Source organism: Equus quagga, chromosome 11 (genome assembly GCF_021613505.1).
Source record: "Equus quagga isolate Etosha38 chromosome 11, UCLA_HA_Equagga_1.0, whole genome shotgun sequence".
NCBI lineage: Eukaryota > Metazoa > Chordata > Mammalia > Perissodactyla > Equidae > Equus > Equus quagga.
In genome coordinates this window covers 46,991,631-47,016,906 of record NC_060277.1, presented here as the reverse complement: position 1 = coordinate 47,016,906, position 25,276 = coordinate 46,991,631, and the positions used below count along the sequence as shown (strand labels likewise).

The window sequence follows — 25,276 nt, the reverse complement described above, 5'->3', positions numbered from 1 at the left end:
TGGCACTTTCCCAGCAATGCCACTCATGTGTTTGAGTCACTGAGACCACCCACCTGCATGAGTCTCCATGCGTGGCTGTCACAGGCATGGCACAAGCACAGACAACTTCACTAGGTCTCCTAGTGTATTCCTAAGTTGAGCATTCACATATTGAAATGTTGCTTATTAGTATAAATCATTTTCTTTCATTTCTTCTCTGTATCGCTTGCAGCGGAATATTTTTAAATTATGTGTGTATATAGGTTATAATATATATGAATTTCATTTCTATGTGGAGTCCTAGTCTGCCTGTCAAATATTGCCCTATGACAATAGTATACACACACAAAAGAATAGAGAATGACTTTGGATCTCCCTTTTGTATGAAAAAATATTCCACATTAAAAATATGCCAAGGCAAAGAATTCTGTAAACTCTTTCTTCTTCCCTTCATTTCAATGACTTAGCCTGTTTTGGGCTTTGTGTGGTGAAAAATTTTGGATATGTTTCTAAGCCACCCTGCTCTACGTGGCTTCATAACCACCTACTCCCTCAAGATGGGGTCTATTATCAAGGATGATCCTCTGGTTCAGAGAAGAAGAAAGGGATCTGCCAAGTCCAGCTCAAAGGTAACCCCTTCTCAGGACCAAGTGAGTGGGCCTTTATTTCAGCATCGTTTCAGTGAACTTACTACTAAGTAGAAGAATCACACTGATGAATAAGGCAGTGCCCTTCATCAGAAAGGGCTTGTCATCTAACTGGAGAGAAGTCTTAAACCCAAAAAGCTATGACATAATGCATGGAATGGAAATCTGAAGGTCTAAGCAAAATCCTATGGGAGAGCTCGTATGGGGAGTAACTAATTTGACCTGAGAGAATGAAAAAAGGTTTGAAGGAGTGGGATGGAGGGTTTCAGGCAGGGTGCTCTCCATTAACAAGGGGTGTAGTGGAAGCTAGACAGTGTAAGGCAGGTCTTGGGAAAGTCTGGTCAGTAGTCTCTGAAAGTGAACATCAGTGAGGAGTTATGGAGAAGGTAAGTCTGGAAAGGCAGGTTTTGATCCCATTGTAGAGGGCCTTGAAAGTCACGGTGAGGAGTCTGGACAGAATTCTGCAGGCAATTCTGCAGGGAGCCATGAAGTTTTGAGGAGAGTGATATGATTGAAGCCCTGGTTTCTGAAGATTTTCTAGCTGGCCTCTGCAAGATGCATTGGGGGCCAGAAGGAGACAGAAAGAAAGGAACTTCCCTTAGTAAAGGTTGTACTAGTCCAGGTGAGACTAGCGAGGGTGGGAAACAGTAGCTGAACTGTAACAAGGGGGCGAAGAGAGAGACTTAGAAAGGAGGAGGATGGTGAGGGAGGGGGTGCCTTGTCTTCAAGGGCTCCAGCCTGGGTGCCTCAGTGCATGGTGACGATGCCGTAACCCAGATACCGATTGCCAGGGGATGGTTGCCCAGGAAGACGGAGGCAATAATGAGCTTGGTTTTTAGACCAGTTGGGTTTGAAGGGCAGATACTATATTTATGGGGAGATGTCCAGCAGGCTATTAGGGAAAGAGGCTGAGTCTCCACCATTTCCAGATTATCTGTCACTTCTGCACTGCCCTCCCCTCCTCCGAGAAAGGCCCTCTTTTGTGTCACAACTGAAAGGTTACAGAGAGGCACCGTGGTTAAGACCTCATGCTCTGGACCTGACTGACCTAGAGTCATATACTAGCTCTGCCACTCTCTAGCTGTGTGACCTTGGATGAGTCATTGGATTTCCCTATGCCTCGGTTTCCTCATCTATAAAATGGTGATAGCAAAAGTATCTTCTGTGTTATGTTGTTTTGACAAACAAAAGAGTTAGTACCTGGCATATTGTAAATGCCTAAAAATATTACCTGTCGTTAAACCAGAGGACTTACCATTGCACAAACATACCCAGAACTTTCCTGCCTGCAGTCATGTGCCCCTGCTGCTGTTCTCAGCTTAGAATGCTCTCCCACCCTCACCCCAACCTACCCACCAATGGAATTCATTCCTCCCACTCCTCTTCCGCCCTACTCAAGATCTAGAAATCCTGCTTACTCTTGACTCTAGAAGCCAGGGTTGGAATTTGGGATTATCCATGATATTGAAAGTTTGCACACTCACTGCAATGATTAAACAAAGTCTTGGCTGGCTCAGAAGGGGAAGTCCAGACTTTATTCTGTTACATAAAATACTCTGATTCTGTGAGGCTTCCTAATATGTTTTAACAGAAGGATCATGCAGCAAAGAACCTTGCCAAAATACAGGCTTTATTGAGGATGAAAAGGAAAAAGATGAAAACTTGGGAGGCCCAAACAAATTTGGTGATGTCTAATCTTTGCTATCGTTTTTTTATGGACAGTTGAACACTTTTTCCTTGGCACTTCTATTTTGGATTCCTCTTTGGCAGCATTTTCCCAGGTGAAAAGTGCCACCAGCCAGTTCTTTCCTGTTACCTTCCACCCACGCTTTGTTTTGGCAAATGAAGCTTGCCTGGGAGCTGCAGAAATGCTACTCTGCACAGCCCCGAAGCCAAATTGGAAGAGACATTGTTCTCTGTAAAATTAAGATAAGAGTTCAGAAGGGCCGATCTGCTCCAAAATATGATTTTAACAATTTTTTTAAGTTAACTGAAACAGTAGCTCAATGTCATTCTTTGAGTTTCTACTTATTACAGTATCTTTCTTTTGTTTTAGAACAGTTCCTATAGCAATATAATGAAAATAACCTTTATTTTTTTTCAGCTGCAAAGAGAGAACTATAAATTATTCCTTACCCTAGTTTCCCTTCAGCACATACAAAAGCCGGTGCTTGCTCTGCCCCAATAAATCAAAGCTTCAAAAAGGGCAAGGCGGCTAATCAGAGAACGCAGCTTCCACTAACTACACAATGAAAGTCTGTGTCTGTCATCTTCAGAATTAATAAGAGATAAAGTGCCACTTTACACAAAGTTTCCAAATCAGGTCAGGAAGGAGTCAGGACACAGAATGGATTTGTAAACCTGGTCATTATATTCATCTAAGAACATATCATCTAGTCAAGATGGAATTTTCATCTGCATTTTACAGCCATGGATAAATGTCTCCAGTGCATTTCCAATAGGACCAAAGACTTAATCATTTTACTTTTGAAAAATATATTTTCAGAAAAGAAAGAAATGTTTTTGAGTTGGGACTGAGAAGGAGAATGTTTCTGAGAGAAAGTGGTATTGGAAATAAACCTTAAAGGATATAGAACGTTTTAACAGTCAGAGAGATGCATAAACATTTTGCAAGAATGGATTCACACAGATCAATCATGACCTATCGATCCAACTTTTCTAGTTTTCCAATATGAATGTTGCCAATAAAGTACCTAATGAAGCCAACATTTATTGACTGCATTCTCTGCACCTGGCATCATGCTTAGCACAGGGTTGAGAAGATGAGTAAAACATTGGACCTGCCCTCGAGAACTCTCTCTTCAAAAAGTTCAACTGTCGCTTAATCTTATTACACAAAATAAAGCACAAGAATCATTGTAAATTGATCCTGAAGTTCAGCTGGAAGCTCCACATGAAAGTTTTGCTTCATAGCAATTTCCTCTGTAAAATAAAATTGAATGACTAAGATACAAAGACAGCTTTTCTAGAACAGAATGTAATTGCAAAAATCAACTGAATCCAATAAACTTTCACCATAACCATAGCCGCAAACTTAGTGATTCCACATAACTGTTTGAAAACTAAAAAACAAAGGAAAAATTGGTTAATGCTTATGTTACAGCACTTCTTTAAATGTAGAACAGTAAAAAAATATAAATGTATTTGGAGTCCCAGCTCAAGTGCAAAGAGTTCTAACACCTGGGATTTCTGGCCTGCGTCTGTTTATGTAGGGAACCAAGAGACTTCCTGAGAGAAACGCATTTTAAAAGAAGAGAAAATTCTGTACGTGGACTTGGTTCTAAAATGGGGTTTGAGTGTATGGTGCTCAAAATTTGTCTTTAAGGCCAGACACTGAGCTGGGATGGGGACTTCAAATCTTAAAAATCAATAAAGAAATTTTTAATAAAAAATTTTATAATTATAGACCCTAGGGAGTCTGGAAAACACTGCTTGGGGATCCATGTCACAAAGTGCAACACAAAATGGAGACAGGAGACATTCTCTCTAACTTCTGTACCCTACACAGCTGAACTTTGGCTTATCGAAGTTTCTGAGACCCTTGCACCCTTTCGCCATTGGCGGCACCCAGGAAGGAGCGGTGCCACAGTTCACCCACGCAGCCCGACTGTGGACAACTTAGCGGTGGAAATCACCAGCACCAATGATACTGGATTAAAAAAAGGAAGAAATGGCAGCTGTCACGATGTGGATGTGGATGAGGCATCTAAGCACCCTTCGAGCAGCCTGGATAGAATTACCGTATTTTGCAGTGAGCGGCAGGACTTGCAACGGTAGGCGAGGATAAGAACCAGAGAAATATGGCTTATTCCTGCTCATCTGACCTCGTTTGTCTACTCCTCTTTGCTGGGATGGACCACATAGACCACATAAACAGAGGTTACTCAAAATTTAGGTCCTAATTCATTTCAAGAATACGCTAAATTATTCTCTAAGAAGAAAAGTGCTCACTTATCTGAAATTTAGTAACGTATTCAGCAACTTCTCTCCCATCTGTGGTATTTCTGGTTGAGTCCTCATATTTTACACTTCTGTGACCCCACAGTATAATTCTGAACATAAGTGAGGCGGAAAAACACACGAGAGAATTAAGAATATAAGGGAATAGAGTTCGGTCATCATGAAGATGCTTCCTGGTTCCTGAGAACCAGTGACACTGAACAATGAAAAAGAATTCATGGCCCTTTTGGAAATTATATAAAACGTAGATTGAACTTCAGTCCAGAGGCCATTCCTTTAGGATGCCTAGTCAGAAACTTCTGGGCTGGATTCCTTTCCTCATTTAAAGATTTTTGCAAAAGCTTTTCTGCTAGCAAGGGAAGACTGAAAAAGAACTCATTTTAAAAGATCTATGTGAAAATGCTTGAAATGAGTTATCCTGAGCTGTGTTAGATCAAAGCTGACTGCAGATGGAAAAGTATGTATCCTATTGTACTTTTAATGGCCTTCAAAAATAATTAAAAGCAGAATAGGAGAAAGTACTGACAAAGCTATTTGGTCATGCCAGTCTTGGACAGCTTTGTCGGGATTGGAAAGCCTCTTCTTATTTTGAGACAATAGGTCTTCCTTTCTTTACAACCTACTTTGTGCTCTGCCACCAGATTAATTTTTCTAATGCATCATTTTCATCATATCGTTCTCCTCTTAAAATCTCAGAAAATAAATTTCATGGGCAACGGAAGGAGGGATGACAGAAACAGCAAATTCATAGAATATTAGCAGTAGCTAAAATTCCAGGCACTGTTCTAAACACTATGTGGGTGTTAACCCATGTAATACTCAAAAACCTCTGAGATAGATGCTACATTTTTTACCCCATTTTAAAGTTAAGATTAAGGAACTTGCTCAAGATTACACAGGTGACATTTCAACCCAGGCAGTCCTCTCACACTTAACCACTGCATCTAAATCCTAGAGCTCAAAAGGCCCTGAGGGGCACAAAAGGAAAATGTGTTTCGTGTTCATGTTTTGCTCCATCCCCAGAAAGTTAGAAGGAAGGACAAGTTTCTCTGGTTTCATGGTGGAACTCAGTGCTTTCCACAATCTAATAAGAATTCTTTCCTACCTTATCATTCACTATCTCCTCTTAATTCCTCCAGTCTAGGCAAGCGTTCTTGCCATATCGAAATGCTGTTCTTCCCAAGTGAGTGTCTCCATCTTCCTGTCTTTCCAAATCTTAACCATCACTTAAGGCCTACATCAAATCCTGCCTCATCTGAACAAGGACATCTCCACCCACATGCATTGGGAGGGACCTCTTCGGACTGCTACGTCCACTGGGGTCCACACCAGTGGCTTGGTATGATCACTCACTGCTTTGTAGGGTTCTCATTTCATGTGGTTTTTCTCACCTTTTCTCTTTTCCCTCTTCTCACTTTTCTCTCAAGGTCTAATGACAGTACACATTTCAGAAACAGTATTGACTGTGTTAGGAATACAACCACCAAATGTTCCACAGGCAGCAATTTTTATTTGGAGGACATCCTTGGCTTGATAGAATAAAGCAGAGGAACATATAAACAAATTGCGATGGGCTTTTCTAAAATTGCCTTGAACAATTATCATGGGGTTGGAAAGACACACAGGAAATGTGTTTTATTGATCAAGTTCTCTGTGTTTCCACTAGTGATTTCTAACCCATGTATTTTCAATTTACTGGTGATTTCTTTTAAAATAATTAAAAAATGTATTTCAACTTATTTTTCTCTTAACCAACAATAAAACAAACAACTTTTTCTGTCTGTGCTAGAGGAGAATGTACCTTGGCCACTTTTTCTTTGCTTCTTGACATCATCACTTCTTAGATTTTATTGAATTAAAATGTGGAATTTTATTTCAACTTCTTTGTTACCTTATTTCAAGAATTCTTTCTTAACATTTGGACTAAACTTTATGTTCACATGAAAACTGAGAGAATTTATAATACCCTTTGTTGACTTTATTATTCAGAATATGTGGGGGTGGGGAGAGGAGGGCCTGTAATTGAATAATTGCTTTTCAGAAAGTATAAGTGGATGGTATACTTGCTGAGCCCAATGTGTACTATGATGGAAAATAAAATTAATGGTGACTAATTTTGATACTGTCACTGTCTTATGAGGAGAAAGCTTCAAGTGAAGAGGGCACACAAATTACCAGTCCTGAAGTCTTGATTCTTGAAGGGAGTACAGGAGTAACCCAGGTTGGCACTTCTGGTTCATTTTCCTAGAAGTAGTATTGCTTAGGGAGGGGTGGGAAGAGGGTGGGAAATGTAAGGGGAGGCCCAGGTCAGAGAGATCTGTTTCCTGTTCCCAAGCACTGGTTTCCTAAGAATCAGTGAAGAAATAGAGATTCTATCATTTTGGGAGCACTTATAAAGTGCTTTGTTTCCACAATTCCTTTCCTAGCTTAGGTCTGCAGAAAGCCTGCCATGGCCTCCTCAGGCTAGGAAGGGTTCTGGGCAAAGGGTAAGGAGACCTATTTTTCTTGAATTTAGAAAATGTGCAACCAGAAACTCCAAATAGGCAATCTACTGCTGAGACTGTTTGAAATTAAGTTGCTGCTTACTGAGTTCCTGATTTGGGTCTTTTTGGTAGATGTATCGAAACTTGCAACCAATACACTAATAGAGTGTATATAAACAAATTATGACCATAAAAATCTTCCTGATTTTTTTGCTTCCAAAACAAATAATAAAAGGAAAAAGTTTTAATCCATGAACTGTTAAAAGAGCTCAAACAAAAACATTAAAACATTTATAGAAACTAATTAGACTGTTTATAGTAGAGGAGAAAGATGATTAATGAAAATTCAGTCATCTTGTCAGTAGTTCCCATTCTGACCAGAGAGGCAGGTCACAGGTGGGTCTACCAAGAGGCAGAATACGGACTCAAATCCTTGACTTGGCTTATTGCACCTGTAGCCAAAGTGCCCTACGATAAATGTGGGGCCCTGAAAGTGGGTTTCTTAATTTATCTGTAACAGGATTGAGAACAAATTGCTTTACTCTATTCCTGAATACAGATGGTGCCATATTTTTACAAGAATACTAGTACAGGTTGGATGCTTTTGAAAATGATGTTTTGAGAGAGTGTTTTTCTTTTCTTCTTAAAATTAGAGAACTTATCTCCTAAAATAACATTTCCATGTAACTTTCTCTTGTGTTTTCCCCCAGATTAAGGAATGATGTTGAGCTCTGGTTCAGTAGATGGAAGCTTAAAGCATCTCAAGAGGCAAAGAGAAATTGTTATATGAAGTCATACTGAGTTCTCTTGAGCATTGACGATTATTTAAGAATGTGTAGAACTCTTAGATAAGCAATTAGTGGGAACCACCCCTCTGATGTGTAAGATAAATGTTAGTGCTTTTCTAACTACAGATTAAGATGTACTTGTCATCCCTACATTCCTGAATTATAATGATGAAACGTGGGTCCCAATTAATTTTTTTATACACTATCTTTGTTATACAAAAACAAATGTTCCAGGGACAACAAAGAGGCTGGCTTTATCTATCATGCAAAACCAGTTACCCTTGTGAGCACTTTTTACTACAGGGGCTACTGATCGGGCTTAATTATCAAAGTGGTTAGTGCAAGGCCCATTACATCTGAGTCTGCTTCTAGTCGTATTTTCGGGAATCAAAGGAATCAAACAAGCTTTGCTCATATTGGTGTATCCTTGTATGGTCAAGATACTTTTGGCAAAATGATGTAAGGTTGTGGTTTCTACTCAGTGTGTTGGTACTTAATAACGTATCTTCACAGTCACTCTTGATGGAGTTGAAATATTTTGGCCATATGGTACCAAAAGGATACATACACTTTAAGCTCAACTTGGACTTTCCTGTCTGAAATAGCACAGCTCCCTACACTCTCCCTTTACCCAGCTTTTTCTTATGCTGCTTATTATTTTCAGAAATTATATAATTTTATAATATAACAGTATTTTATAATAAAATAAGTATGTTTTTGGTCTGCTCCCCCATGAGAATGTAAGCTCCTTGAGAGCAGGGACTTTCTTTTATTGATTTTGTCTGCAGTGCCCATGACCATGCCTGGCAGGTAGTAGGTGTTCAATAAATACACAGTAAATGAACAAGCTTAGAGATTGGTTTGTCAAAATGGGTCTTGACCTATAGAAACTTTCAACAGGGTCTATGTACTGTAATTCTATGAGGTGAGAATAAATTTACAGACCACTTAAGTAATATAAGCGATTTAATAAATAACCACTTAAGTGATTTAAGCTTTTATAGATATAAAAAATTTTTGTTTTTTTATTATGTTTCCAGTCTTGGTAACCTCTTAATAGTTTATCAAAATTCTGTGGTACCCCTATCTAGAAACGTTCCTGAATAGATTCTGGAATTACAGTCACAAGACAAAGGAAGCTAATGCGGAATGACTTCAAGGACCAACATTAAATTGTACAGCCTGTTTAACTCTCTCTAGACCTCCTAACGTGGTTTAACTAATTTAAATCTCTTTATTGCTAGATATGTGTCTCTCTGTCTCCCACTGTCTCACACAAACACACACAGAGAAAGAGAGAGAGAGAAAAGCAATTATCTTTTTATTTAGACAAAGAGAAAAAGATAGAAAGGCTCCCTCTTCCCTTCTTTCCCCACTCCCTGTGGCCCCAAAGAAGTAGATTCTTAGAGGTTCAGACATGTTACCCTCAGACCTACCCAGTGACTAGATGTTAACAGTCACTTTAGGCACTGGCTTAGCTGGGCTGGCCCTCCCTGGGAGAACCACTGGAGACCTATTGAGCTTGAGAACTTCACCATGACAAGATTTTAAGTTGCACTGTAACCATGGGCCCACTAGGACCAGTTCAACTGACGCATCTTATCAAGAGTAATATAGAGCGGTTTTTCAGGATCTGAGAGTCCCCCTTCTCCAGTTCAGGCTGGTTGAGATCACCAGCCCGTCAACTGGGCCTGAACAAATGCCCGAGAAGTACCCTTTTGACGTCAAAGGACTGAAAACTCTACCCTCAGATCATACTACCACCACTGTTTTGTGAACATGCATCCTGTGAAGAGGCAGAAAGCTTGACTACGCTTGCGCAAATTACCTCATTTCTCCTTACCTCCAATCATCTATCCCCACAGTTCGGACTGCCTTGCCCTTCGTCCCATAAATTTTGCCCCAAGCTCTGGAATTAGGGAGACAGATCTGACAGCTTATGCCTCCTGTCTCCTTGCAGATTAACCTTGCAAAAAAACTGTATTCTTTTCTCAAAAGCTGATGCCATAATATTTGGCTCTTTATGCAGATCAGGCAAGAGAACCCCAATTTTGTGCAGTAAGAGCCTGATAGATGCAACTTAACACACATTCTAACTTGCAGTTTGTAGCCAGGAATCTGCCCTGCAACCCCAACCTGTGCCATCAGAACGGAGGTGGCCTCAGCTCTTACTGACTTTGTTCCTCCCAATACCCCAGACAGAGGTGAAGGGGTCTAACTACATTTGACTCAAATTGATTTTACTTAGACAAGGTTATTAAATTAGAACATTCTTCTAGCTCTGTTTGGTTGAGTAGTAATCTTTTAAATCATGAGCACCTTCACCATCTAAACTGTAAAGAAACATTAGTATGGTAACAGCTTCTTTCTTTTCCAGAGGGAGAAAAACTATCTCAGGAAACTCTATTTTATGCACAAGCTGAACTCTGCTTCATCTAATTTATTCCAATCTCCAACATTAGATCAATACAAACTGAACTCTTAAGACATATTCACACACAAAGGTATTCATCACGAATGCACTCATTTGTGAAAAAAAGAGTACACTAAGGCCAGACCATGTGCCAGAAACAGACTCAGATTTTGTAATGGCTATATCATTGGCGATACACGACTATAGGCAATCACCAAATCTTGCTTCTCAAGTCACATCTTCTATAGCAGTAGTTCTCAACTGGGGTCAATTTTGGCCATCAGGGCAATGTCCGCAGACACTTTTGGGTTGTCACATTGTGGGGGCTACTGGCCTTTGGTTGGTAGAGGCCAGGGATGTTGCTAAACATCCTTCAGTGCACTGAAGGGTACCAGAATGCTACCCAAAAATATGACACTTTGGAATCAGGATTATTTTGAGCTAAAGAGGAGCAGGAAAAGCTCTTTACCTTGCTTTAACTGTCTAAAAATAAAATATAAAATTTCCCCCTTCGTAAAGAAAATTTACATTTATAAATGAAATTTCCGTTTGTAAAGATGTCTCTATACCAGGCAAAGAGCTACTCCTAGAGACAGCTTCTATCATCTGAGAAACCCTTATCTGCATAACAAGACAACCATTACTTACCACACCTCCCTCATCTTCCTGTAACTTGCCTCCTCTGCCCAGAAGCCCAAAACTCCCTTTTTTTTTTTTTTTTTTGAGGAAGATTAGCCCTGAGCTAACTACTGCCAGTCCTCCTCTTTTTGCTGAGGAAGCCTGGCTCTGAGCTAACATCCGTGCCCATCTTCCTCTAGTTTATACGTGGGATGCCTACCACAGCATGGCTGCCAAGCAGTGCCATGTCTGCACCCGGGATCCGAACCAGCGAACCCCGGGCCGCCGAGAAGCGGAACGTGCGAACTTAACCATTGTGCCACCGGGCCGGCCCCCAAACTCCCTTTTTTTTGTTTAGCCTAAGATGGTATATAAGCTTCAATCATCTAACCACCTCCTTGACTCTCAATTCTTTGAAACTCCCAAGAGACGTAAGTAATTAAGCTGGGGTTTTGTTGTTGTTGTTGTTGCTTTTTTAAATCAGTTTGATTCACAAGCCCTAGCCGTTAAACCAAGGAGGGCAGAGGGAAAAAGATTTTTTCCTCCCCACAGCTCAAGACAGCCTGCCACAAAAAAGAATTATGTGACCCAAAATGTAAATAGTGCTGAGGTGGAGAAACCCTGCTCTCTCCCACAACAGACAGGAATCTAAAGCATGAGAAGTCAGCACGGTGTTTGGGAGCTTAGTGTCTTAAGTGAAGCCAAACTAATTCTCCTCCATGGCTGTGAGGCTTGGACATCTCACTAAGAACGTCAGTGTTTCAAAGTGCTTAATAAAATGACTCTGCAGGATCAAACAGATGGGTTTTATTCCCATGTCAGTCCACCAGTTAGAGAATTGGGAGTGCTACACCACTGCTCTGCTGGTAGGACATGTGTGTTGGTTAAAGCACAAGGAGAAATCATGAGAGCTTTACCAAATCCAAATGCCCAGTGACATGTGTGTTAAGAGCATTAGGAACTTAGTGGACAGAAAACTCAGGTTTTTTGAGGAAAGAGTTATTAGGTGGTCTGTAGGCTAGGATTAACCCCAATAGACGTGACGAGCAGAGCAGCAGGTCTAACCGCGAATCCAGAGACTCTCCTGTGAATGTGGAGTGGGAAAGGAGACCTGCCTGGCTCCAGTGCCAGCTGTGCGCCTACTGTGTGATTATAGGCAAGTCTCAAACCTTCTCTGTAAAATTAGCAGCTGGTCTGCGCTCTGTAGGATTCCCTTCAGCTCCATCATTCTCATGCAATGGTTTCTTCACCTCCTGCCCTGGCACACAAGGATGGAGATGACTCTGAAACAGGATGCCAGTGAGGTGGATTTATTGATGTGCATCGTATGTGGTAAAGGACATAAAGAACAAAATGAAGACATGCAGGTTTGCATAAATGGGAAAACTTTTAATTTGATAATCACTCATTCAATAACCATTTATTTACTGAGCAGCTCTTCTGAATAAGATATACAAAATTATGTATTTTTCTTTTGCAAAATTTGTTTTAAGCAAATCTGAGAAGTTCTTTAAAAGTTTATTTCCTTGGATGTACAGTAGGTAACATTTAGTTCCACCAACGAAGTCCCCTCTGCATTCCACACAGGACAGATGGGTCTCCACCAGCTGACAGCCTTCCAGGCGGTGCTGACTCAGCGCATATTTGAATATTCCTCTCTGTGGGAAATAGAGCTATAACATCTATACTTATCTCAACTGCTGACAACCTGCTACTACAACTTTCTTCGCAGTCTTGGTTTTTAAAAGATTTAAAATTAACTCTTCTTTTAGAGAACAGATGCAAACAAGTAAACTCAAAACTTCAATGCAATGCTCATTCTGTAGCTCTGGTTCCTGTCTCCATACTGGCTGCCCACTGGGCTGAGTGCTGGCCTCTGGTGCACACGGTGCGGGGGAGCTGTCTGCCAGGGAGAGTGGTGCCTCGGCTCCCACAGTTACAGCTTCAAAAAGGCCACCTGGAAGAGGAAGAAAACCCCACAATTCTTTACTTATATAACAATGAAATGGCTAAATGCACAGGAAATCAAATCAGGTAAGTTTAGTCAATAAAGATGCACGCTGATCAAAAAGAAAAATGACTCGTAGGTGGGTCAGACATGGCCATTTTACAGAAGGAGCCAATTAGTCCATTTTTTAAATGAACCATATAGTAATTAAAATGATTCACATACACTTTAAGGAAAAAAAATTAAAGTTTTAATTAACACTAAAATTGTATTGCCGTGAAGTAATCCAGTCCTCTTTCTCATGGGTTCAAACTGCTGTTTTGGACCTTCCAGATGCAGAATTCAGAGTCCTGAAGATTCCTAGGCAATTCCAGTTCCTCATCACTACCGGCCTCTCCTCACCAGCCTCTCCTCAGGTCATGCCAATGCTTTTCATCACATTCAATTATATTTATTGTGCTTGTCGGTAGAAATTAATCTTAAAACTTGGTGTTTAAAAATTTTTTAATTCATCTCAGATCAATGCATTTCATTTCCTAATAGTTCTGAATAACAGAGAAACAAACACAATGATGTCAATCACAAATGTGTAGAAAGTTTTAGTTCAGAGGTGGTAATAGATTGGGGACTGTGCCAATATCAGGAAGAGAGTGGAATGTGGAGTAGAGATAAGGATGGGGAAAGGTGCAGGGTTGGGAAGAAGACCCTAGGCCTTTTCGGGGGGAAAGAGTGAGCAACAGAAGTGAAAACATTCTACTCTTGGACAGTTGGTTCTTAAGTCCCCGGATGCAGTCAAAGGAGGCATGGATTTAACGATCCCTGTTAAGGGGAAAGGGAAAGGAAGAGTCACGCAGGGCAGACAGCATCTGCTTTATGGGGAGTAATTCAGAAGGATGTTACTCTTCATACAGTGCTGGAGAGAAAGGCACCTGCTGAGTTTCCATATCAACTTCCTGCTGAGTTTCTACATCAAGCTCTGCAATGAGAACACCAAAGTAGAAGGAGCAGGCAAAGAAGAAAGGTTAAGGTTCCTAAACAAATGTAAACACAAACAATTGATACAAACCTCAAGGGCTCACTGTGAAGAGTAAATGAGATAATGGTTATGAAAACACATGTGTTTCTCTCCCCGGCCTCTCAGCCGATAGCAGATATTAGGAACCCATGAACATACCAGATGAGAAGGGGATGTTCAAGAAAGACCAGCTGGGCCATGAGGGAATGATCATAGAATTACCGGGGAGGGGATTTGGGGCCATTGAGTCTGACTTCCGGCTCACTAGGGACAGTGTCCGTCAGGTGATATTTTGCTTCTACGAGAACAGTTTATAGGAACCTTCCAAAGAAGACAAGGCCACTGCTAACATTCAGATACAGTAAGAAGACGGATGAAAACCAATTAGCGCTTTTTTAATTCTGAAAATTGCTATGTCATAGAGCATTCCAATTAGGAACTACTAACCATACCACTGGTAAATGTAATCATAAAAGTGGTTAGAACTTTAGCTCTGGAATCACATAGACCAGTGTTTCTCAACTTGGGGCGATCTTGCCCACCAGGGGACATTTGGCAGTGTCTGGAGATATTTTTGGTTGTCACAACTTGGAGGATGCTATTGGCATCTAGGGGGCAGAGGCTAGGGATGCTACTAAACATCCGATAATGTGCGGGACAGCCCCCACAAGATAGAATTACCAGCCCCCAAATGTCAATAGTGCTGATGCTGAAAAACACTGAAATTATAGACACAGCATTTTAGAATTAGATCTCTCATATATATACTAGCTGTGTGACCTTCAACAAGCTTGTTAGCTTCTCTCAGCCTTCCCTCATCTGCAAAACGGGAATTATAACACGACCTACCTGAAATTTATGAAACACTTTATAGTATATTAAGCCTCTTTTAACTCCTTTCATCCTCAGCACAGGCCTGTGATTTAGATAAAGTAGGCATCCGAAACTTTGTTTTACAAATGAATACAGAGAAGCTCAGAAAAAGTAAGTGGCTTGCATAGGATACAAAGCTATTAAGTGGCAATGATGGGCTTAGGAAGAAATTTTGATTCCTAATCCATGCTTTTCCCACTGTAACTTTACAGATGAATGAGACAAAACTGCAGAGGTTTAGGAACTTTTAATCTTCATCATTGCCTCAAATATCAAAGATTTATTTTCTTTTACCTGTCCGTGAATATGAACCCAAGATGGGGAACTGCTACAGAAGAGGCTGAGCTGATTACATTAACCGACGGAAAACGGAGCCCCTCAACAAAAAAGGAAGACTTCAAAATCTGACCTAATATGTCTTTGTTTCATCTCTAGTTTTTCTAGTTCCACTTGCCAAGTACATTATGTATTTTTCAGAACTTAATAACAAGAAACGGCAATCATCCTTGGGAACAGGGACCTTACAATGCATTTTAGCTTCTTTTTATTTAAAACACTGTGAGTTAACATATTTCAAATGCTGATTTTGTGTTCCCTAGCTTTTATCCATGACAGGAAAAATTGCTTTCCCGAACTGCCATTTATTTTAAGAGAGGATAATTTTATTTTGTTCCGTTATACTGAGAGAAATCGCTCTATTTCATCTTTTTAGTTTTATTCCCCAAAGTAAAAGTTTTAAAGCTTCTCAAAGTAGATGAGTACAGCTTTAGGCTCCCTTGTTACATTTCTGAAATATATAGTTACAAAACTATAAATAATTATTTAAAAGAAGGGAAGCCAAGACTCTCGTGTCGGCTGGAAGGTTTGACCTCCGTGTCCCATGCACCTGAATTTGGACACTTGGGAATGCAATGGGGGAGAGAAAGTGAAGATGTCTAAAAATAAGGTCTTTGCTTTGAGTCATCATCTAAAAACAATCTTCTTAAACCACAATAAACAGGGCCAGGCTGATGTAATAGCTGACCAAATGTTAAGTTTATAATGCTTTAAGACATTTGCATAATATGTTAAACAGTTTTAATGTTCTTTTATCTTAGTTAACATTATATTATCAAATTCTATTCCTCAATATAGATTTGGAATTTCAATCAATAAAACGATATGCTGTCAAGGCAGGCTGCAGATAAAATTAGCATTTAAAAAAAAGCTACATAAATGCTCTGGGGGTGTGCTAAACAAGACAGATAAAACTATTAAATACTGGAAAATGTGAGTTTCATAATAATTGTAGGCTTTAGAAAAGACTCCTTAGAATAAGCAGCATGGCCATACACAAACATTCCTTTTAAAGGGTACTGCGGTCTCTCTCTCTCAAATGCTATGCCTTAAAAATGTATTTCTGTCTAGGTATGGATCATATTCAAAGTTATGTTCTGAAATAGAATGCTTTTATGACACGGAAAAGAGAGTTTATATTTTATATTATAAAATATACTTTATATTATAAAATCCAGTTTCTAGGACCAAACTTCATTTACAAAATAAAATATACAATATAAACTAACTATAAAAATAATCAAAGAAAATGACTTTTTCAAGCATTCATCAAATATATTTGATGTCTTGAATAACACTGCGATTATTTACTAACTCACTAATTCAGCGCTGATCAGGCCTATGCTGAGGACACCTGGACTCAACATTTCGAGTCCGATAAATAGTATAAGATATTCACCCCTCTGGGCTGGCAGGCTGGCTTCATCATTCAATTCAGTCAATCGTTAAGTACCTCCTACGTGCCAGTGATGGTCCAGTCACAGACCACACTGAGAAGAAGTGTAACCTGCAGGTGTGGGAGACAGTCAAGTACCAAGATGATTCTATTAAAGTGGGATAGTTTAAGACGGAAGCCTAACGCCCGCTGAGAGAAGAAAGACTATTCTTGGGTTATGAAAGGAAGCAAGATTTCTAAGGCAGTACCCGGAAAGAGTTAATTATTGCTCTAATTATGAATTTGTGCTAGCACGGAGGGGCAATAAAACCTGGTGTGGCATACACTTTTTCCCGCTAAAAGATGCAGCAAACAGGAAGGATGGAACAAAAGACCAAAGATGTGAGAAGTAATACAATGAGGAAGAAGATCCTATCCCTCTTATAAAGACAAGTATGTGTATACTTAACTGTTGACAGAAACACTAGACTAAGGCAGCATCAGTGCAGCCTTCCAACTCCAGAGCTTCTGCACAAATTCTCTAAGAGCCTTTAGAAAGTAGGGGACGAGGAAGTAAGATCAATGTCTGTAAATTAATTTAAACCTTTACTTGGTATTTCTTTTAAGAAGCCGTGGATGCACTACGATAATTTACATATAAATAAAAAGCTTGTTGATTTTCATCTACTTGGGAACTAGTTAAGCTAAGCACAGCAACGCTTTTTCCAGACATCTAGGTGGAAAGCAACGCAGTATGTGAAGTACCAGAAGAGACACGTGTGCAAGGGAGAGAAAGAAGAGGACTGATGTCTCTTCATCGCTACATGGGGCTGAAAACATGGACAAATGCAACACTGGGTCTTGAGCCTATTCTTCAACAAAGCAAGTAAGTTCTCGATATAAGCTTCTCATCACTTCTTTCACAGTAAGTGGATTGCGGAAAATACTGCTGACATTGGATGGTGCTCCTGTAACACTCTGGTGAACGAGCAGTTCTGGTGCTCCCAGTTATATAAAACAAACCCAGTAACACTGCCAGATAGCAAACCGATCGGGTAAACATTTGTATAGCAATAGTCTTTAGGTGTTACATAAAAATATATTTTCTCAAGCGCAAAACATATTTGTCAAAGGAAATAATTCTATGATACCAATACAAGTAGGTGTTAAAACGCATAATATAAAAAAGTGCCACCACAATAAATACACTATCACTCATAAATCAAAAGGTCCTTTAAATTTCTCATCCCTATTAAATACCTGCAGGAGCGAATTCAGCCGAAGGGGACCAGTGGTTCCATGGCAGCTCTGGAAGGGACTGGTGCTTTGAAAATCACCACTGTGCCATCCTGTCAGCAACACACTTCTAACCAAACAAGTTTATTCAGAAACACTTGCTGGAGCTCAGAAAGGGAGTGTTTTTCTACAGTATCAATTAACTAAAATATTTAGTAACAGAACCATTTCAATAAATAATATTTCGAGGAAGCCATGCTCACTCTTATCTTTCTTAACATTGAGAAGCATGGATGTTGAAGAAGACAATATGCTTGGGATATCAGTACACTTAGAAATTCCAGGAGGGGACCCATATGGGGAACAAAATAGCTTTCCAGAGCAGATGACCGATTTCTGTCACCTAAAGAGATTTATTTCAGTGACATTTTTAAATTCCTATTTTAGCTGTAAATTTTAATTCTTCTAATAGAGACACAACCAAGGGAGAAACTTGCTTCATCCAGAGAAGACACTTTCTAACCCATTGTCAAAGATGGAGGAGGGCCTAGCCTGTGAGCTTGTGGCTGCGGAGCCCGCTAGCTAACAGAGGAGAACTGCCTCGCACACATTACGCAGGCAGTAATGAGATGCTGCAGTGAGGGGTCGTGGGGCCAGGACTATTTAGGTGCATGAGTGCAGAATTCTGTCAAGTAGGAAGAACGGCATAAGATGATGGCACCACACTTTTTAGGGAAAGGGCTAAGGACAATCACAGCTGCCCCTGTAAACTGTCCTGGACAATTTTATCTCATACCCGAACAGCCTCACTTCTGTTGGTTGGTATTCGAGTTCTTTACTGCAATTATCAAAACTTGGAGACATCAAGACTTCTATTGTTTACTGCTAATTTTTAGTTTTAATAAATGATTTATGATTATATGAATTACAGACAAAATTGCAAAACAGAAAAGTACAAAAAATGTAAAATAAAATTTTTGCAACTCCATTACTCAGGGATAAATACTATTAACATTTTGGATATATCTTTCTAGACTTTTACTTTCAATGTATAACTGGACATTTCTATATATACTGTTTTGTAATATATAGCTTCTTTTTAACCCAATAATATACTATGGTAATCTTCCCATGACAATGAATATTTTTCTATGATATTTTTAATGGCTGCATTATATTCCACTATATATTTATATTGCTTAAGAAAAACAAAAAGACAAATGCATAACTTATTCCACCAAAAGCACATTTGAGGGTTTTTTTGCAGGGGAGAGTGAGGAGGTGGTACTGACTGCTGAGCCAAGAGGGTGCTTTAGCATAATTTAGTCCAGTGGTTCTCGAAGTGTTGTCTCTGGACCAGCATCATTGACATCACCTGGGAATTTGTTTTCTAGACCTACTCAATCAGAAGCTCCAGGGACAGGACCCGGCAGCTGGAGTCTTCATAGGTCCTCCAGGGGATTCTCATGCTCACCAGAGTTTGAGAGCTATTGGTCTAGTCCCACCATTTTATCCAGCTGAGCAAACTCAGAGACGGTATCTGACTTATTTACAGAGATGCAGCTAATACAAGAGGGACTCACACACAGGTTTTCTAACTCCTAACCCAGCACCTCCATGTCTAGATCAGTGTAAACCAGACCTTGTCTAGGGGGGTCCAAAAATCCTTTAAACGATTTTTTTTCTTTCTAGAAGACAATAAGATTGTCAAACAAGGGAGAAAGACACAGTTATGTTCAGCCCTATTTCCTGATACTGATAAAGGAGATTGGGGTCCATTGTCTACAAAAGGAAAACCGAGAATTTTTGTTAGTTATCTAGAGACTGAAGGGGCCAAATATCTCAAACTAACCTACTGTGTAAAGTTAAGAGTTAAGTGGAAGAATTTTTGGGGGGGAGGGCAGCTTCTGATACGCCTTGATGTGGTTTCCTTTTTTAAATCTAGTTACCCCTATTGGTCTCTTTAGCAAAATTATTTGGTTAGTTCAGGTAAAGAAAACTTCACAAATTTGACTTAGGAATAAGGCTACAAGGATAACACCAAAAGCTGGCAAAGAAACAAAATCTCCTATATATTGCTTGGGGGAATACAAAATGGTATAAACATTCTAGAAAACAGTTTGGCAGTTTCTTTTAAAACTAAACATGTAATTACCTTATGACCCAACAATTGCAGTCTTGGACATTTATCCCAGAGAAATGAAAACTTTATGTTTACACAAGAATCTGTTCACGACATCATCCTTGGTCAATGATCTGTCTAGCTTACTTCAATCCAGTTACCTCTAGATGCAGCTTTGAGATGCATTATTCAAAGTCTTGCTCATGCTGATGTTCTGGTCAATATCTCATGAGATCTCATTTTCCTCAGTGGAGTGACCTGAGTAAGCCAGGAAGTTAATTTTGGAAGGAGCGCTGAAACAGATGGCTACAGTAAGTAAGAGAGAACACCACTCTATTTAACACAGGCTGGGCTGCCAGCCTGGCAGTAAATGCTTAGGTTACACACAATAGCACCTTAAATCTTAGGCTGTATATGAAGTACTTATTCTAAATAGTCCACTAAGCACAGTTTTTCGCTTTTTATTGCCCTGGGGTAAATAATGAGGAAAGATTCTGGCATTTTTTAAAACAAAATTCCACAGAAAATTTTCCAGATACATAATAGGCTCTCAATAAATATTTTTTTCAGACTGAATACATTAGACTAAAAGTCTAATTTTAATCTTAAAAGTAATATTACCTTACAAAAGAATTGGGGAAACAGGAAAAAATTTTTAAAAACATATGCTATACTACTCTAACTTAATTATTACTTGGGTCTATTCCCATATAGTTTTAAGATGCATTTTTTCATATTGATTATCACTTGCTCATACTTTTCATATCATAAACATTTTACATGCTGCTCAGTAAGTCTTCATTCTATTTTAATAGCCGCAAAATAGTTCATCATAACTTAATCCATTACAAACTTAAGTTGTTGCCAGGTTTGTTAAGATCATAAGTCATAATGAAATGATTATTGTCATATTTACAGATTTTTTCCGATATTTTAGAATATCCCCTTAGGATGGAGTCCCAGAAATGGGATTACTAGATTGAAAGATATGAATGTTATGATTTGATGCATATTTTTCCCAATGAGCTGTACCAATTGGCAAGACCATCAGTATTAGGTCTTTTTTGTTAAATTACTGCCAATTTAGTAAAAGAAAAATGATATCTCATGCTTTTTGAATTTATTTAATTGCTATGAGTTTAAACATTCTCCCAAATGTTTAATAATTGTCTTTTGTGAACTGGTTAATTGTGAATACACGTCCTTTTTCTTTATCTACCAAGAAGGGGTTTAATTTTTTTAACAGTTTGTATAAGCTCTTTAGTAAATGTTAAAATCTTAATTTTTTTTTTATGTAGTGAAGAAATTAAGTGCCAGGCATGGTCTCATCTCACTAAATCCTTACAAAATCCACTTGAATTAAATATCTAATTTAATGGTCCCCAAATTATAAATGAGGAATTTAGGTTCAGAGAAGTTGACTTTTACTCATTGCTATAAACAAGGCTGGGTTTGCAATCAGATCTTTGTTACTGGACCTAAGACTCACTCCATCATAAAAGCTCCCTTCCATCTAATTATGGTGAGAGAACTGCTATAGTAACTTTAGTTGAAGAAAGAATCTATAATATTTCAATTTTAAGCCAGATTTAGTAGGGGTTAGAATGAGGCAGGCATTCTATTTTTTAAGAAGAAAACAGATTACTTCTTTTGCATTAGACATAAGGAGAAGAAAGAAGAGATAGAATGACAAATTAAAGCTCTTCTTGTAAAGAGACAATAATTCTTTGATTAGAAGAGAACGCTTCAGGCAAATGAGGAGAGCCAACAAGATAGATGAGAAATTGGCCTGAAGTCTCATAAAGGAATTTTTGTCTGTAAGTTTAGAAAGAAGGATGAGTTATACTGGCACAGTTTAGTCAGTTGAGTAAAAAAGATTATGACTTGGAATAATCAAATAACAGTTAAGGACTGGTGAGAACAGGATTAAATTGTGACCAGATGCTTATTTCTTTAGCCATTTACTACTTAGACATTACTTTAACAATATAATATTTAAAGACACACAAATCTTTAAAACGGAAAACATGCTCATACATCCATTTTTAAATAAACACCATTTCTTAAGCCTGTTATTTGGAGTTGCTGGAAATAAACAGGGATCATAAAACTGGAATTAATCTATTTATTTTAAAGGAGGGGCAGGGATGGCCTTATGAGGACTTTATAACTGCCGAATAAAACTAAAGTAAACACTTGTACTGACAGAAGGAATGCACCCAAGAGGATGACGCTATATGCTGTTTTACCACGAACCTCCGCATATTTATTTAAGCCACATGGAAAGCAAAGAGGAGGCTCTTTTCTATAGAACTGCTCGTGGAGCTTCCCCAAGTCCAGAGCAGCTCGGGGTTCGGGACTAGAAAAAGGCATGTGGTGATCAAGGGCTTTCAGTGTTCAAAGTGGTAAGTTTTACACCCAACATCTAAGCTCCACAAGAAGCCAGGAGAAACCAGCTGGCTTCCAGGAAGGTGCAGAAAGGTGAACCTTCCAGGAAGGTGCAGAAAGGTGAAATGACTGGAGATGGAGACAGAGTGTATTGAGAGAAGTGAAAACAGACTCAGGGCCAGCCCTGTGGCCAAGTGGTTAAGTTATGTGCTCTGCTTCAGCAGCCTGGGGTTCGCCGGTTTGGATCCTGGGCAGGGACCTAGCACTGCTCATCAAGCCATGCTGTGGCAGCATCCCACACGGAACAGCTAGAATGACATACAACTAGAATATACAACTATGTGCTGGGGCTGTGGGAAATAAACAAGGAAGATTGGAAACAGATGTTAGCTCAGGGCCAATCTTCCTCACGAAAAAAAAAGGAAAGAAAGAAAACAGACTCTTGTGAGAAGGCAGTGCTCTGTACACAGAGGCTATGGAAGAGCAAAGATACAGGCCCCGGACTCAGGGAAAGCTGAGATTGAACCCCCTCCCTGATACCCATGAGCTAAATGACCACTCAGTGCCCGTGGGTGGTTGTGAGGATTAGTGATAAAGACATAAATGGCCCAGCAGGCCCTGGAACAGATGAGGCCCTCAATAAATAGAAGAGCTTCTTATCATCATTACTATATCTAAATGCCTTATGGATTTTTTTTTTTTTTTAAGATTGGCACCTGAGCTAACAACTGTTGCCAATCTTTTTTTTCTTTTTCTGCTTTTTCTCCCCAAATCCCCCCAGTACATAGTTGTATATTTTAGTTGTGGGTACTTCAAGTTGTGGCATGTGTGACGCTGCCTCAGGATGGCCTGACGAGTGGTGCCATGTCCGCACCCAGGATCTGAACCAGCGAAACCCTGGGCCACCGAAGCGAAGCACGAGAACTTAGCCATTTGGCCATGGGGCCGGCCCCTGCTTTATGGATTTTAAACATTGCTACAGATGCATCTTTTTCTCTGTCTGCTGTTCATGAATGAATTCATGTTTCCTTAATTATTTTGAAAGGAAGAAGCACAAATGGCTGATTATGTATATAAGATATCCAAGGCTTAAATAAGGCTCTCTTTTGCTTACACTACCCTAAGTAACAATAACATCGACCAGTGACAGGTACTGAAATTGCAGACATTGTGTTTGAAGAAAAAACTGCAAACCTATACTGCTTGCAAATATAAGAATGTAGATGGCTTTGTGTAAAATATCAGCTGCTACTTGAAAAGTAACTGCAAGCCCAGAGGCCACTGCTGGGACTCTGCAGAGGGTCTCTGAAGGTGTGTGATGGGCAGCAGTCTGAGGGGTTCAAACCAGCACACCTCTGGTTACTGACATAACCACTCCTTAGAAATTCAGCTCTGCAGTCAGGCAAGAAATAAAAGGGATTCAAATTGGAAAGGAAGAAGTGAAACTGTCACTTTTTGCAGATGACATGATTCCATATATAGAAAATCCTAAAGAATCCACCAAAAAAATTTTAAATATAGTAAGTGAATATGGTAAAGTTGCAGGATACAAAATCAACATACAAAAATCAGTTGCGTTTCTATACATGAACAACGAAGTAGCAGAAAAAGAAATTAAGAATACAATCCCATTTACAATTGTGACAAAAAGAATAAAATACCTAGGAATAAACTTGACCAACAAGGTGAAAGATCTGTACACTGAAAAGTATAAAGCATTGTTGAAAGAAATTGAAGAAGACACAAAGAAATAGAAAGATATTCTGTGCTCTTGGATTGGGAGAATTAACGTTTAATAACGTTATTTAATAATTATTAAAATGTCCATATTACCGAAACCAATCTATAGATTCAGTAGAATTGCTATCCAAGTTCCAACATTTTTCACAGAAATAGAACAAAGAATCCTAAAATTTACATGGAACAACAAAAGACCCCCAATAGCCAAAAGAATCCTGAGAAAAGAGAACAAAGCTGGAGGTATCACACTCCCTGATTTCAAAATATATTACAAAGCTATAGTAACCAAAACAGCATGGTACTGGCACAAAAAGAGACACACAGGTCAATGGAACAGAATCGAGGAGCCCCGAAATAACCCCACACATCTTTGGACAGCTAATTTTTGACAAAGGGAGCCAAGAACATACTATGGGGAAAGGAAAGTCTCTTCAATAAATGGTGCTGGGGAAACTGGACAGCCACATGCAAAAGAATGAAAGTAGACCATTATCTTACACCATGCACAAAAATTACCTCAAAATGGATTAGAGTTGAATGTAAGACCTGAAACCATGAAACTTCTAGAAGAAAACATAGGCAGTACCCTTTTGACATCAGTGTTAGCAGCATATTTTCAGGTACCATGTCTCACCCGGCAAGGGAAACAATAGAAAAAATAAACAAATAGGACTACATCAAACTAAAAAGCTTCTGCACAGCAAAGGAAACCATCAACAAAATGAAAAGATAACCTAACAATTGGGAGAAGATATTTGCAAACCATATATCTGATAAGGGATTAATACGCAAAACATACAAAGAACTCATATATCTCAAGAATAAAAAAACTAAAAACCCCATTAGAAAATGGGCAGAAGATCTGAACAGACATTTCTCCAAAGAAGATATACAGACAGCCAATAGGCACATGAAAAGATGTTCAACATCACTAACTATCAGGTAAATGTAAATCAAAACTACAATGAGATATCACCTCACTCCCATTAGAATGGCTATAATTAACAAGACAAGAACTAACAAGCGTTGGAGAGGATGTGGAAAGAAGGGAACTCTGAGACACTGCTGGTGGGAGTACAAACTGGTGCGGCCACTATGGAAAACAGTAAGGAGTTCCTCAAAAAGTTAAGAATAGAACTACCATATGATCCAGCTATTCCACTGCTGGGTATTTATACAAAGAACTTGAAAACACAAATGCATAAAGATACATGCACCCCTAAGTTCACTGCAGCATTATTCACAATAGAAAAGACTTGGAAGCAACCTAGGTGCCCATCAAGGGACAAATGGATAAAGATGTGGTATAGATACACAATGGAATACTACTCAGG

At 39.3% G+C, this 25,276-nt stretch overlaps 1 protein-coding gene across 3 annotated transcripts in view; it reads right to left on the bottom strand.

Moving 5' to 3' along the window:
* Nucleotides 1–12,277: 12,277 nt before the first annotated feature.
* Nucleotides 12,278–25,276, bottom strand: part of UBE3D (ubiquitin protein ligase E3D) — a 155,280-nt gene continuing 142,281 nt past the window's right edge. The window contains exons 10-11 of one of the 3 annotated variants that reach the window (XM_046674351.1): nt 19,976–20,072; nt 12,278–12,866 (exon numbers count right to left, since the gene is read on the bottom strand). In XM_046674351.1, coding sequence (XP_046530307.1) covers nt 20,016–20,072 — 57 coding nt within the window. In that variant the 3' untranslated portion in view covers nt 12,278–12,866; nt 19,976–20,015. Of the gene's footprint in view, nt 12,867–19,975; nt 20,108–25,276 lie in introns of those variants that run through there. The other 2 variants (XM_046674353.1, XM_046674354.1) reach the window with 2 other exon arrangements.